This window comes from Pantherophis guttatus, chromosome 2, assembly GCF_059756535.1.
Source record: "Pantherophis guttatus breed Tessera chromosome 2, ASM5975653v1, whole genome shotgun sequence".
NCBI lineage: Eukaryota > Metazoa > Chordata > Lepidosauria > Squamata > Colubridae > Pantherophis > Pantherophis guttatus.
The window spans coordinates 258334822-258348337 of record NC_142064.1 but is presented as its reverse complement, the minus strand read 5'-3'; the positions used below and the strand labels follow the sequence as shown (position 1 = coordinate 258348337).

Genomic DNA, 13516 nt, shown 5'->3' with positions numbered 1-13516 from the left:
CTTTACACACCCGGGATTGTTACCCTCGTCTTCCTCCTCCTCCTCTCCAAGTGGAAAAATGCCAGGAGCAAGTGCAAAAAGAAGCACTTGCTTGCTCCTGGTGTTTTTCCATTTGTAAGGAAGCTTTCATACCTTGTGAAGGCAAGTCTGGCTTCCTGCACTAAAAATCTCACCAGTACCTGTTGTGCGCGCGGCTTATGTATGTGGATGTCGGGCATGGGCTGCTGCGAAGACCAAGAGCAAAGACACACACACACACACACAGAGGCTTTAAAAGACCTTTGAATGAAGGCAGGGGTGGATTGGAGGGGTCGTTTCCCTCCCCCTCCCTGCCTCCGCACCGACATTCAGTGCACCACACACACACACACACACACACACACACACACACACACACACACACAGGTTTTAAAAGACTTTTTGAATGACTTGAGGCTCCTTCAGGTTGGTCTCCAAAGAAAAGAGGAATGAAGGCGGGGGTGGCTTGAAGGGGTGAATTCCGTAACTGGTTCAGCCGGCTGGGAATGGGATGGCAGGCACAGGCTGCTGCGAAAGACCAGGAGCAAAAAGACACACACAAGCTGCGTGCACAGCAGTACTGGTGAGGTTTTTAGTGAGCAGCACAGGAAGCCAGACTTGCCTTCACAAGGTATGAAAGCTTCTTTACAAATGGAAAAACGTCAGGAGCAAGCAAAGGCTTCTTTTTGTACTTGCTCCTGGCGTTTTTCCACTTGGAGAGGAGGAGGAGGAAGAAGAAGACGACGAGGGCAACAATCCCGAGCATGTGAAGCAAGGCATGAAAATCCGCAGCAGGAAGCTCGGGGTGAGTGAAAAGGGGGAGCAGCAGAGCGCTTTGTTTCTCCAGAACCAGTAGAAAAAAATGCTTAAAAAGAAAAAAAAAGTTGCGACGATCGCGCATCGCTCAGCTGATCGTTGGAACTTTTTAAAAAACTTTTAAAGCATTTTTTTACTACCGGTTCTCTGGAAGTAAAAGCAGGAAGTAACGACAACTGGGTGGGTGGGCGGAGCCTCAGGTTGCCATCGCTACCAGTTCTCTGAACCACCGGCCATCATCGCTACCTACTCGCCCGAGCTAGTCCGAACTGGGAACATTTCACCCCTGGTCCAACTTCTGGGTTCAAAGACACTATTAGAAATAGATGACGGTAGATGTTTTGATATTTGTTCCATTTGATATTTTGTTTTTGTTAAAAGGTAAAATGTAGGGAGGACAGAGAACTAAAAGGATGTGCTGAAATACCCCAACCATCCATTGGCAGGGATCCTGATCTGTTTGTTTGCTGGGTGAATGGACACCTGGTAGACAAACAGGAAGAGAAGAAAATCTTACAGAGAATCCTCCCTGTCCCTCATTTATTTAATTTTTTTAATAATATTTTTATTAAGCAGTTTTTTTCCATTTTATATCACAGTATCAGTATATATCTAGTATAAATACAGTACATTTTCGCCTTTATCTGTGTAGTCACGTACATGTGGGTTCCCTTATATATACTAATATTCTAATACAGTATATTCATTTATGTACATTTATATACAGTACATAGACAATTTACATTTTATATCACATCTTATCCTACTATAATACTGAATCCACTTTCTTTGTTGATTTGCTAATCTTTACATCTAACGCTCTAACCAGTCTTACCATAAATTCCATATTGGATAATACTCAAGTTTCTATCTTTTATTTCCATTGTTAATTTATCTATTTCACCACACTCTAACACTTTATCACACTTTTCTTTTGACGGTGTATTTTTATTTTTCCAGTTTTGGGCATAGACTATCTTGGCCACAGTTATTACAGCTATTATTTTGTTAAAAGCTAAAACGTAGGGAGGAGGAGAGAGAACTAAAAGGATGTGCTGAAATACTCCAACCATCCATTGGCAGAGACCCTGATCTGTTTGTTTGCTGGGTAAATGGATATACAGTACTTTGTAGACAAAGGGGAAGAGAAGAAAATCTTACGGAGAATCCACCCCTGCCCTGCCCCTCATTTAATGGGCTCAGATACACCGTGATCTATCAATGCAAGGAAAAAGAAGCCTTTTGTGACGTCCACTGGAGCTTTATGCCGAGAGAACACGCAGAGGTGCTAACGGAAACTCTTGAAGATAATTTGGTTTCCTAAAAAAAAACCAAGAGGGACATTTTTTGCTCGGTTATTTTATTAAGAAAAGTTAATTTCGCATTCGCACGCGCCTCCTCCTGTGCAAGGAGCCCCGCCCACTTTCCTGGGCCGAGGTTTTCCAAAGGGAAGAGCGACCTGACGAAAAGAAAAGGCGAAACGCCATTGGACGTCGCTGTCGACCAAACAAATCCCCTTACGAAAAGTAAAGGCGGGATGCCATTGGATAGTGCTGTCACCTATTTTACCCAATCAGGATTGAGCAACACTTTTTCCCTCCCTCCCCCTTTTTCTCTCTCTCACACACAAGGCGGGTGATAGATTAAAAACAATGCTCCTGACGAAAAGAAAGGCGACACACCATTGGACAGTGCTGTCACGTCACTCATTTTACCCAATCAGGATTGAGCAACACTTTTTCCCTCCGTCCCCCCCTCTCTCTCTCTCTCACACACACACACACACACACACACACGGCGGGTGACAGATTAAAAACAATGCTCCTGACGAAAAGAAAGGCGACACACCATTGGACAGTGCTGTCACGTCACTCATTTTACCCAATCAGGATTGAGCTGCACTTTTCCCCCTGCCCCCCTCGCTCTCACAGGATGGGTGACAGGTTAAAAACAATGCCCCTTACGAAAAGAAAGGCGAGAAGCCATTGGATAGTGCTGTCACCCATTTTACCCAATCAGGATTGAGCAACATTCTCCCCTCTCCCCCTTCTCTCTCAAGGGCGGGTGGCAGATTAAAAGCAATGCCCCTTACGAAAAGAAAGGCGAGACGCCATTGGACAGTGCTGTCGTCCATCTGACCCGTCCAACATTCTCCGTCCTCCCCTCCTTCTCTCTCATAGGGCGGGTGACAATGCCACTTACGAAAAGAAAGTCGAGAGGCCATTGGACAGTGCTGTCACCCATTTTACCCAATCAGGATTGAGCCACACTCTTCCCCCCCCTCCCTCTCTCTCACATAGAGGGCGGGTGACAGATTGAAAACATAGCCGAGGCGCAGAGGCTCTCGGGAGTTTTAATGGGCGTCTCGTCTCTAAAAGGCAGCTTGAAGGCTAAGCTGAGTTTCGCGGGACTTTCGGTTTTACTGGGTGGGATTTAGTTCGTATCCACGTTGTTGAGTTTGCCTCTTTGCCTTTCACTGGACTTGCTCCGGGCTTTGCGTGGTGAGCTAGGGGTGGGTTGGGCAGTCCTTCCCTTTCCCTCCCTTGTTCTGCTTTGGGGGGCATGATAACTCTCTAAACAGGCGGATAGTTTAACTATAAATACACCAGCCTCAAAAGATGCTTGCCTTGATTTAACGGTGTGTTAAACAATATTTATTTATTATTTATTTACTACATGTATTTATATGCCGCCATTCTCCCGAAGGACTCAGGGCGGCGAACACAAGTTAAGAAACAAGTACAATAAAATCCCATTTTAATCCAAATAATTAATTAATAGTAAATAATAAAACCCGGAATCAGACATATACAGTCACTGAAAAAAATATTTGACCAGCCAGGTGCTTCCAATATGCTGGACCGAGAATCTTATCCCGCTACAGGGAAAATATTTGAACAAATGATGGAAATTTAGGTCATAGAAATAAATACATATTTTGCAATTAATGGAATTGCATTAAGTAAATATTAAACCTTCCTCCAAGTAATTTCGGTGTCTCTGGACTGCTAAAATACAAATAATTTGAAGCTATTTTTATCTTGATATGCTTGCCCTTCCTCTCTAGGTGAGAATTGTCTTCTTCCTTCTGGATAATACTATATCAAACTCGCTTTCTTTTATATTTCTTTATTAGATTAAGCCCCCCTTTCTAAAAGTAAGCTTGATGTTAGATTGTGGTGTGTCTAATCTATTAAATAAAAGCACTGATGATGTTACCTGGTTACCTCATTACCCAAATGAAACCTCTGCAAGAAAACAAACCAAGCTCAGAGAGCACCAAGGACCCCTCATTTCAACCCTGAGTGAAAATATTTACCTGCATTGTTATAGAATAAACCATAATTGATGGAATTGGTTTATGTCAGGATATAATCATGGTTTAAACATCATAATGCCTTAGTTTCTCAAACTGATTTAGCCTAGTCCAAACAAACAACATGACACCTCAGCCTGGGAAACACACTAGCCCTAAATGTTTATGGAGATTCTCAATTATCCAGGTCGCTGTTGTCCCAAAGGTGTTTTTTCCAAAAAACACCTGGACTTTCTTGTTTTTTGATCTTTGAAAATGTTTTGCTCCTCAAAAGTTTTCAAAGGAAAAAACCCAAGAAAGTCCAATTGCCTTTTGGAGACAATGCCTTTGGGAAACTAGACCTAAATATATGCTGTGTATTGATTGAGTTCACTTGTCTTGTTTAAGCCAAAATGTGTGTTGCTGCTTTCTGGTTTAAATTTTGTGTCAACCTATCACTATAATACAATAAATTAAGCCAAATTAAATTGTGGCTTAGCATGATGAATGAAGCTCATCAATATTTTTAATATGTGTTTTCAATTAAACATTTTTGAACATTTTATCAGAACTTTTATACATTTGCACAAGTTTTTTTTTTTATCTCAAAAGTGCAGATTGTGATGGTTGTACATGAATGCAACCGCCTTTGAATAATTTTCTAAATAAACACTTGTACATATTGGCTAGGTTAGCTGGATAAGTTACTAGCTGGGATCACCCAATATGTTAAACCAAACAAACTCTATGTGTTGCAAGGAGTCCTCTCACCCCCAAACACCTGTCATATAATTCAGAGAGTAAGATGTAGCCAAGAAAAAGACTGGTATTAAAATATCATAGTAGCTATTAAAGGATATAAATATATATATTTGTTTTCTGTTCCTTCATCTCAGACTGCAGCCTTGAAGTAGTGAAATAAAAGTTCCTACTGTGGGTCTATAAAAATCAAAAGGAAAGTGAAAGTCCATCTTTTTAAAACAAATCTGGTCAATGATGGATGACAACCCCATGGAAAAATGTGTCTCGGAAGCAAACTGCTCCATTTGCGGGCAATATTTTAAGGACCCTCTAGTTCTTGACTGCGGACATATTTTCTGCCGAGATTGCATTATGAAGTGCTGGAAAGAATCTTCATCAGAACTTGCCTGTCCTCAGTGTAAGCATATAATTCTTCAGGAGAACTTCAGCCAAAATCAGCAACTGGATAATGTCAGATTATTCAAGCAATTAAGAGATCAGGCAGAAGGAGACACCAAATATTGTCAGCAACATCAAGAGCATTTGGACCTGTTCTGTAAGAATGACCAGGTCTTTGTCTGTTCAGTGTGCTGTGGATCTGAGGAGCACCAGGCTCACACTGTCATCCCTATTGAAACAGCTGCTCTGGAGTTCAAGGTAGGGACTTTCCATTTATATTAGGATGTATATGTTTTTCTACTATTACTCAGCTATATCTTGATATCCTTATATACTGTATATTATAATATAATTGATATATCTATATCAGACATAAATACAATTGAACGAGTCCAGAGGTATTTCACGAGAAGAGTCCTCCATTCCTCTGCTCGCATCAAAATACCATATTTTTCGGACTATAAGATGCACCGGAGTATAAGATGCATCTTAGTTTTTAGGGAGGAAAATAAAAAAGCTGATTGGGGGTGGATCAGCCTCCCGGAATACCCCCAATCAGCTGTTCCCAGAGGTGAACTTTAGCAACAGATATGTTGGTTGTGAGCTCTGTGCCTTGTTTTTTTTTCAGCCTCCGAAACCTCCATTTGAGAAGCTGGGTGGGGCTACATTTGGACTATAAGATGCACCCAGATTTTCACCCTCTTTTTGGAGGAAAAAAGGTGTGTCTTATACTCTGAAAAATACGGTACTTTATGCCACCATGCTTGAAATTTTAGGCTTGGACAACCTAGAACTACGCCATCTACGGTCTGACCTAAACGTAGTACACAAAATTATCTGCTACAACGTACTACCTGTCAATGACTACTTCAGCTTCAACCGCAATAATACACAAGCACATAATAGATACAAACTCAAGGTAAAATGTCAGTTCTTGTATTCCAAGAATGTTATTTTGAATAGTTGCTGTATAGGTAACCCTTTACTTCTGTAGGGTGTAATAGACATATTGCCAGTTATGTCAAAAGAGAGAGAGGAAAAAAACCTCTAGAGCCAAGACTCTGGGCAACCACATCAACAAATCCCAATTTTCTTGACAAGATTTTCTAAAGTAATTAGTCTTTGTCTCCTCTTTCCTGATGCTGAGAGTGGACGACTGGTCCAAGGTCACCTAGTCCATGGCAGGACTAAAAACTCATAGTCTGATTTCTAGGAATAACATTTGATTTGAGAGATACATAGATATTTTCCATTCTTTGCTGTAAAGTTCCCTTTTGTAGCTGCATATAGATCAAATAGCTTACAGTTAATCCTTGTGTAAAGACCACTCATTCAATGACATTTGAAATTATGATGCTGAATACGGGAGATTTCTGACCAGCCCTCATAGTTGTAACCTTTGCAATGTCCCCAGAATCAAGTGGTTGCAATTTAGATGCTTGGTAACTGGCTCACAATTATAATAGTCTCAATGTCTTGTGATCGTGTGATTGCCATTTGTCACCTTCTGACAAGCAAAGTTAATGGGAAAGTGGCTGGTGGTTGCAAATGATGATCATGTGACTTCAGGAAGCTGTGACTGCAGGATTCACCTAAGGAGAACAATTGGGACTGCCAAACTGCCATCATAAATTGGTGTAGTCACTCGACATTGAGCTTGATGATCAGGTTGGCATAGTAAATCAAGTTCCTGATTTCAATTACCATTGGTAAGCGAGGATTAACTTTTACAATGAGGCAACATATTAGGATTGAATTATGCAACCCTAATTAAGTATGATCGATTGGAATGTCCAATGTTTTTGGTGGCATGATTATAGTTATATTTCTGAGAAAGAAGAAAAAATTACCAGTTTGGGGTAAAAGCCTTAAGCAGATTCAGTAACGGCAGCTGTGTTGGGGCAGTCATATTGCAGGCTGACTCTGCCCACTGCCAGGAGTTCGATCCTAACTCGTTCAAATGGCCAAGTGCCCAAAATGCAATCATGTGACCATGGAGTGTGTGTGTGACACTTTACAATGGCCAGAAGTGTTTGATAGGTTGTAAACCACCCTTTCCAAGGCCATTGTCACTCTGAACAGTTGTTAAAATGACTTGGACTATCTGTAAAGGATTTTTTCCAGACTGACTTCAACTGATTAAATAGTTTTATGGACACAGAAAATGAGTACTAACTTCCTATACCAAAAAGTCCTGTTGCCTTTTTGGGGAAATAAAGCACCTTTGGGACAACTATGACCACGATAACTGAGAATCTTTATAGACATTTATTTAACGTCTTGGTCTTTTTTCCCTTTCAGGATTTATTTTGCAGTTGCCTGAATATTTTGAAGGAGGAAAGAGATGAGATTTTGCAAGTTCAGTCATACATGGAGTACGAATGCCAAAATCTAATCGTAGGTATCAGTTTTAACTAGGAATGATAATAGTGCCTTTGAGTCCATCTTTACTGAGCCGAGGTGGCACAGTGGTTAGAGTGCAGTACTGCAGCTACTTCAGCTGACTGCTAGTTCAGCAGATCAGCGGATCAAATCTCACCAGCTCAAGGTTGACTCAGCCTTCCATCCTTCCGAGGTGGGTAAAATGAGGACCCAGATTGTTGGGGGCAATATGCTATTTAGTATACTGTCTTTGGTGTAAGCCGCCCAGAGTCCTCAGAGAGTGGGCGGCATAGAAATATGACTAATTAAATAAATAAATAAATACATCTGGTGAATACAAGCTCAAGTCCAGTTTTCTTGGGAAGCGTTTGGGAAGTGGTGCTTGTCATGTTTTCCTAAGGCTGAGAGAATGGACTGGCCCAAATTTCCTCAGCTGGCTTGGTGCCTAAGACAAAGATTAGAATTATGTCTCCTGGTTTCTAGTTTGCTGCTTTTAATCATTATGTAAAACTTGCTGATAAATGGGAAATAATAATAGCTGTAATTAAGCCATGATATTCCCTATGACCAGTGATGGGTTGTCCCCGGTTTGGACTGGTATGCAAGAACCAGTAGTAAAAAAGGTGGGAGGCTCCGCCCACCCGCCATGACATCATCAAAAGTGATCTGTGCATGCGCAGAAGCGCAAACACATGCACGAGCAAAGCAAGCACGCAAGCGCGCGCCCGTTGAGAACTGGTAATAAAGGTAAGTAGAACCCACCCCTGCCTATGACACTGTGGAAGTGAAAGTTGGACTTTGAAGAAGCAGATCCAGAAAAGAAGAGTGACAAAGAGCATACGGAGAACAGGTGCAGGAATTGGGTATGTTTAGTCAATGAAAAGAAGAACTAGGGGTGACGTGATAGCACTGTTCCAATATTTGAGGGGCTGCCACAAAGAAGAAGGTGTGGTCTGCCTATTTTCCAAAGCATCAAAAGACAAGATAAGCAATGGATGGAAACTGAAGAAAGAGAGAAGCAACCTAAAACTAAGGAGAAATTTCCTGACAGGAAGAACAATCAACCAGTAGGACATCTTGCCTTCAAAAGTCATGCTCCAGTGCTCCAACACTGGAAGTTTTTAAGAGCAGACTGGACAGCCACTTGTCTAAAATGGTATAGAGTCTCCTTAAGTAGGGGGTTGGACTAGATGACCTCCAAGGTACCTTCCGACTCTTGTTATTCTATATTCTGTGAAAGTACTGACACTTTGAACTTTCCCGTTGGAGAAGATTCCTGAGAATATGTTTTATGTTTATGAAGTATGTTTTATGGAGCAAAAAATACAGTAAATACCTGGACTCTGTCTTTTTTTATAGCCACACCCGAAACAGGCAAAATACCTTAGCTTGACAACATTTTAGTCATGTAATCTCCTCTGTATGTAACAATTGCCTATTTCAGCAAAGTTTACAAAGAAATTTAACACAAAGTGTTTTGACTATTCCAATATTGTTTCTTTGAAAAATAAGTTAAAGGTGATGGGATTTGCTACGGTTTGTAAATGTGTTTTCCCCTGTCTCTTTGGTTTGTTATAGGAGCAAATAGGAAGAAACAGAGAAACCATGAAAGCTGATTTTGAGGAGCTGCACCAGTTCCTTAAAGAACAAGAGAAGTTTCTGCTAACCAGGATGGAGGAGTTGGAAGATAACATTGCGCAGAAAAGAGAGAAGCATATTGACCAGGTCTCCAAAGAGCTCCGCTCCCTGGAGGCTGTCATCTGGGATTTGCAGGAGAAATGCCAGCAACCAATAAATGAACTCCTACAGGTAAGACAACAGGGTAGAAATGGGCAAGTATTCTTCCATCTATCCTTAGGCAGTGTTCCTTGGAGAAAAAAATGGGCATAAAAAAACAAAATATAGGGAGGTGAGAGAGATGAGTCACTGTCTCCAGTTCACTCTCTCTCTTCCTCCATATTTGTTTGTTTATTTATTTATTTAATATTGCCACCTATTCACCGATGGCGACTCAAGGCGGCTTACAGAATATAAAACCACATTTAAAACTATAAAACTAATAAAAAGAATCAAATAAATTAATATAGTAAAATATAATAAAATCACCCCCCCCACCCCTCCCCGGCAACAGCAGATCACACGAGCCATTTAATGGGCTCCATCCCGCTCTGGGTTCCCCAGGCCTGCTGGCAGAACCAGGTCTTCAGCGCTTTCCGGAAGAGTGTTAGAGTGGGGGCCATTTTAATCTCCGGGGGGGGGGTAATGTTCCAGAGAGAGGGAACCACTATGGAGAAGGCCCTTCTTCTGGGTCCCACCAGGTGTATCTTCATAGGGGATGGGACCCGCAGCATTCCCTGTCTCCCCGCTCTGATGGGTCGGGTAGATGTGACCGGCAAGAGATGGTCCCTCAGATAACCTGGTCCCAAGCCATGAAGGGATTTAAAAGGGGACAACCAGCACCTTGAATTGCACTTGGAAGCAAATGGGCAACCAATGCAGCTCCCGCAGGAGAGATTATACATGTGCACACCGGTGTCTACACAAAACCATGTGGGCCGCTGCTTTTTGTACCAACTGGAGCTTTTAGATGTTCTTCAAGGGCAGACCCATGTAGAGCGTGTTGCAACAGTCAAGACGGGAAGTGACTAGGGCATGAGTGACTATGAGTAGGGATTGTTGGTTCAGGAAAAGGTGTAACTGGCGCACAACTCGCAGTTCCGCAAAGGCCCTCCTGGCCACGACTGTCACCTGCTCTTCGAGCAGGAGACGTGAGTCCAGAAGAACCCCCAGATTACGCACAGGGTCTATTTGGGGTAGTGCCACCCCATCCAAGACCAAATTCTCCCTGAGCCAATTTTGTCCAATTCTTCTCATTTAATGTTTCTGATGATTGAAGACACACTATGAATATCCAGGATGTGAGACGTATCCATTGAATGGCACTGAGATCCCTCTTCTTTTTCTTTCCATCCATTCTAGGATGCTGGAAGCACCTTGAAGCAGTAAGTGACCTTACACTAGAAATTTATCTTCTTGGTCATTCTTGGTGGACCAGGTGGATCAGTGCAAAAGCGAACCAGAAGGATGGTAAACTTGTCTATTCATTGAGGGTTTATGCTGAACGTCTGTTGAGATAATTCTTCAACTTGATCCTAAATTGTGTAGAGTAGAACGTAGATTAGGATCTACTAATGGATCATAGTAAATCATATCCTTGCCTCTTGATGGTCCAACAGTAGCATCAGCTGAAAAGAAATGCATCCTTTTATGTGAAAGGACTCAATAGCTTGATTTTGGTACTGATTACATATCCCAGATTGAATGGATGCTTAGAAGACATCCATGCAGTGGTGAAATCCTCTGCTGGCCGCTACTCTTTCGCTACCCGCGTATGCATGGAGCGCGCCAGATGCATGCTGCATACACGCATGCACAATGCATGCCAGATGCACATTGTGCCTGCATGCGCAGTGCACACCAAACGCACACTTCGCATGGAAAAAGGAGCCGTTTAAAGGTAAGTAAACAGCGAGGGGGGGGGGGACAGCTGTGCCGCACTATTTAGATTTAAATGCTGTGATTTTAGGCAATTATTGCTACGTTGGTGAGTTATGCATAAGCAAATCCTGGCATTGTGTGCCATATGAATTAGTCACACTCTGTAAAATGCTTTTGTTCCTCGTTTTTCTTTAAGTGATGTCTCTATGCATTCTGAATTGAATAGTTTGGTAACTACCGTATTTTTCGGAGTATAAAACGCACCTTTCCCCCCCTAAAAGAGCGTGAAAATTTGGGTGCGTCTTATACATCGAATATAGCCCCGCCCAGCCTCTGAAACGGAGGTTTCAGAAACTGAAAAAAGCCTCTCAAAGGGAGGTTTCAGAGGCAGAAAAGAAAGCAAGGCGCAGAGCTCACAACCAAGGAACCTGTTGCTAAAATTCACCTCTGGGAACAGCTAATTGGGGGTATTCTGGGACGCCATCCACCCGCCAATCAGCTTTTTTCTTATTTTCCTCCCCAAAAACCTAAGGTGCATCTTATACTCAGGTGTGTCTTATAGTCCGAAAAATACGGTAGCTTTTATTTTTCCCCAGGTTCTTGACAAAAGACGTATTTGGTAGCTCAGTGATGTTTCCACTGGAGCTAAAATGGGAAATCTGGGACCTGTGCGATTTAAGTGCCGTTTTGAAGAATGCCATGAAGCAATTTAAAGGTAGGAAATATGACTCGGAGGGCAGTACCCCAATTCTTTCTTTGCTTAATATTAATTGCTCTAAAAAGTTCACAGAACAGAGACCTAAAATCAGCCCCAGGAAACACTTGTATTCCAGAGGTCCCCAACCCCTGGGCCATAGCCCAATACTGGATTGCAGCCCATTACGAACTGGGTCATGCAAATAGCAGGCAATCGTGTACGTGTGCAGCTGCACTTGTGGAGCTCAGGTGCTTTGGAGAATAGCTTGACTCCCTCTTCTTTGTGGAAACCCCTGAGATATCGGAACACTGCTATCATCTCACCCCTAGTCCTTCTTTTCATCAAACTAGGCACGTCCAATTCCAGCAACCGTTCCTTATATGTTTTAGCTTCCAGTCTCCTAATCATCTTTGTTGCTCTTCTCTGCACTCTTTGCAGAGTCTCCACATTTTCTGTAGCAATGTTCATTATTACTTTTTCCTCCACCAGATGCAATAAATTTTGGATTTCCGCTGCACAAAGGTAAGTTTCTGTGGCTAAAAAAAAGTCACATTCATAAACCTGATTAGGTTTTGGCACTGGGGCTCCATAGGGTGTGTTGTTAGTCAAGTCAAGATGTTAGCCACAATGGTGGGATCAAAAAATCGACTTTTTAAATATGAACTGTTGACATCTAGTTTTTGTCAGGGTTCCAAGTAACACCCCCAATGAAAGGAGACTCCGAGGTTAGAAGTTCCTCAAAGTTCCATTTTATTAGAGATGTCATATTGGCACATCTGGGAAAACCCAAATCTGAAAGCTTCCAGGTTTTCTCCACCCATAGGAAAGTCCAAGTCCCTGCCCCAGCACCCACATGTCCATCACATGGTCTAATCAATGCGCTGTCCCAACTGGAGATGCCTCCCAGTCACACCACTCCAGGTGCAGGGCAGGATGACCTTGACTCTCAGAGAAAAGAATGTTAGATATCTCTCCATACAATCTCCCCTCCCAGTTTCCCACAGCACTAAATATGGCAGCCCTGAAGATCCAAAGTAAAAGATGGCTTCCAGGACTAACAGTTGTGTTTGTAGAACTAGGCATCCTGGTGGTCCTTTCTAACTCTATAATCCTACGATGCAAAGATGGGTCTTCCATGAGAGTTTGGAAAGGACTGTAAAGAGTGCCACATCTGCTTATGTTAAGGTAAAGATAAAGGTTCCCTCACACATACGTGCTAGTCATTCCCAACTCTAGGGGGCGGTGCTCATCTCCGTTTCAAAGCCGAAGAGCCAGCACTGTTCAAAGACGTCTCCGTGGTCATGTGGCCGGCATGACTAAACGCCAAAGGCGCACGGAACGCTGTTACCTTCCCACCAAAGGTGGTCCCTATTTTTCTACTTGCATTTTTTACCTGCTTTCGAACTGCTAGGTTGGCAGAAGCTGGGACAAGTAACGGGAGTTCACCCTGTTATGTGGCACTAGGGATTCGAACCTTGAACTGCTGACCTTTTGATCGACAAGCTCAGCATCTTAGCCACTGAGCCACCATGTCCCTCTGCTCATGTTAGGGGGATGTAAAAGGCAGGTTAAAAGGGACAGAGAACCCTCATTGCCTTTTCAACAACTTCTTGTACTTTTTAAGGGTATCTGCATAACTTTACGTCATGGAACATTTGAAGTTTAGAAGG

At 42.5% G+C, this 13516-nt stretch overlaps 1 protein-coding gene across 1 annotated transcript; it reads left to right on the top strand.

The window, feature by feature from the left end:
- The first annotated feature begins 5023 nt into the window (after window positions 1–5023).
- LOC148115660 (zinc finger protein RFP-like) lies at window positions 5024–11864 on the top strand. The gene is made up of 4 exons (XM_087888147.1): window positions 5024–5527; window positions 7571–7666; window positions 9230–9460; window positions 10631–11864. The coding sequence occupies exons 1-4, from the start codon at window positions 5123–5125 to the stop codon at window positions 10655–10657; spliced, it is 759 nt and encodes a 252-aa protein (XP_087744273.1). The 5' UTR covers window positions 5024–5122; the 3' UTR covers window positions 10658–11864.
- The last annotated feature ends 1652 nt before the right edge of the window (window positions 11865–13516 follow it).

What these genes read in the sequence shown, in the direction of transcription:
- LOC148115660 (XM_087888147.1), top strand. Translation starts at nt 5,123, where the DNA reads ATGATGGATGACAACCCCATGGAAAAATGTGTCTCGGAAGCAAACTGC. An exon ending in ACGAATGCCAAAATCTAATC is followed by an intron (nt 7,667 to 9,229) that starts GTAGGTATCAGT and finishes GGTTTGTTATAG; the next exon opens with GAGCAAATAGGAAGAAACAG. An exon ending in CAATAAATGAACTCCTACAG is followed by an intron (nt 9,461 to 10,630) that starts GTAAGACAACAG and finishes CATCCATTCTAG; the next exon opens with GATGCTGGAAGCACCTTGAA.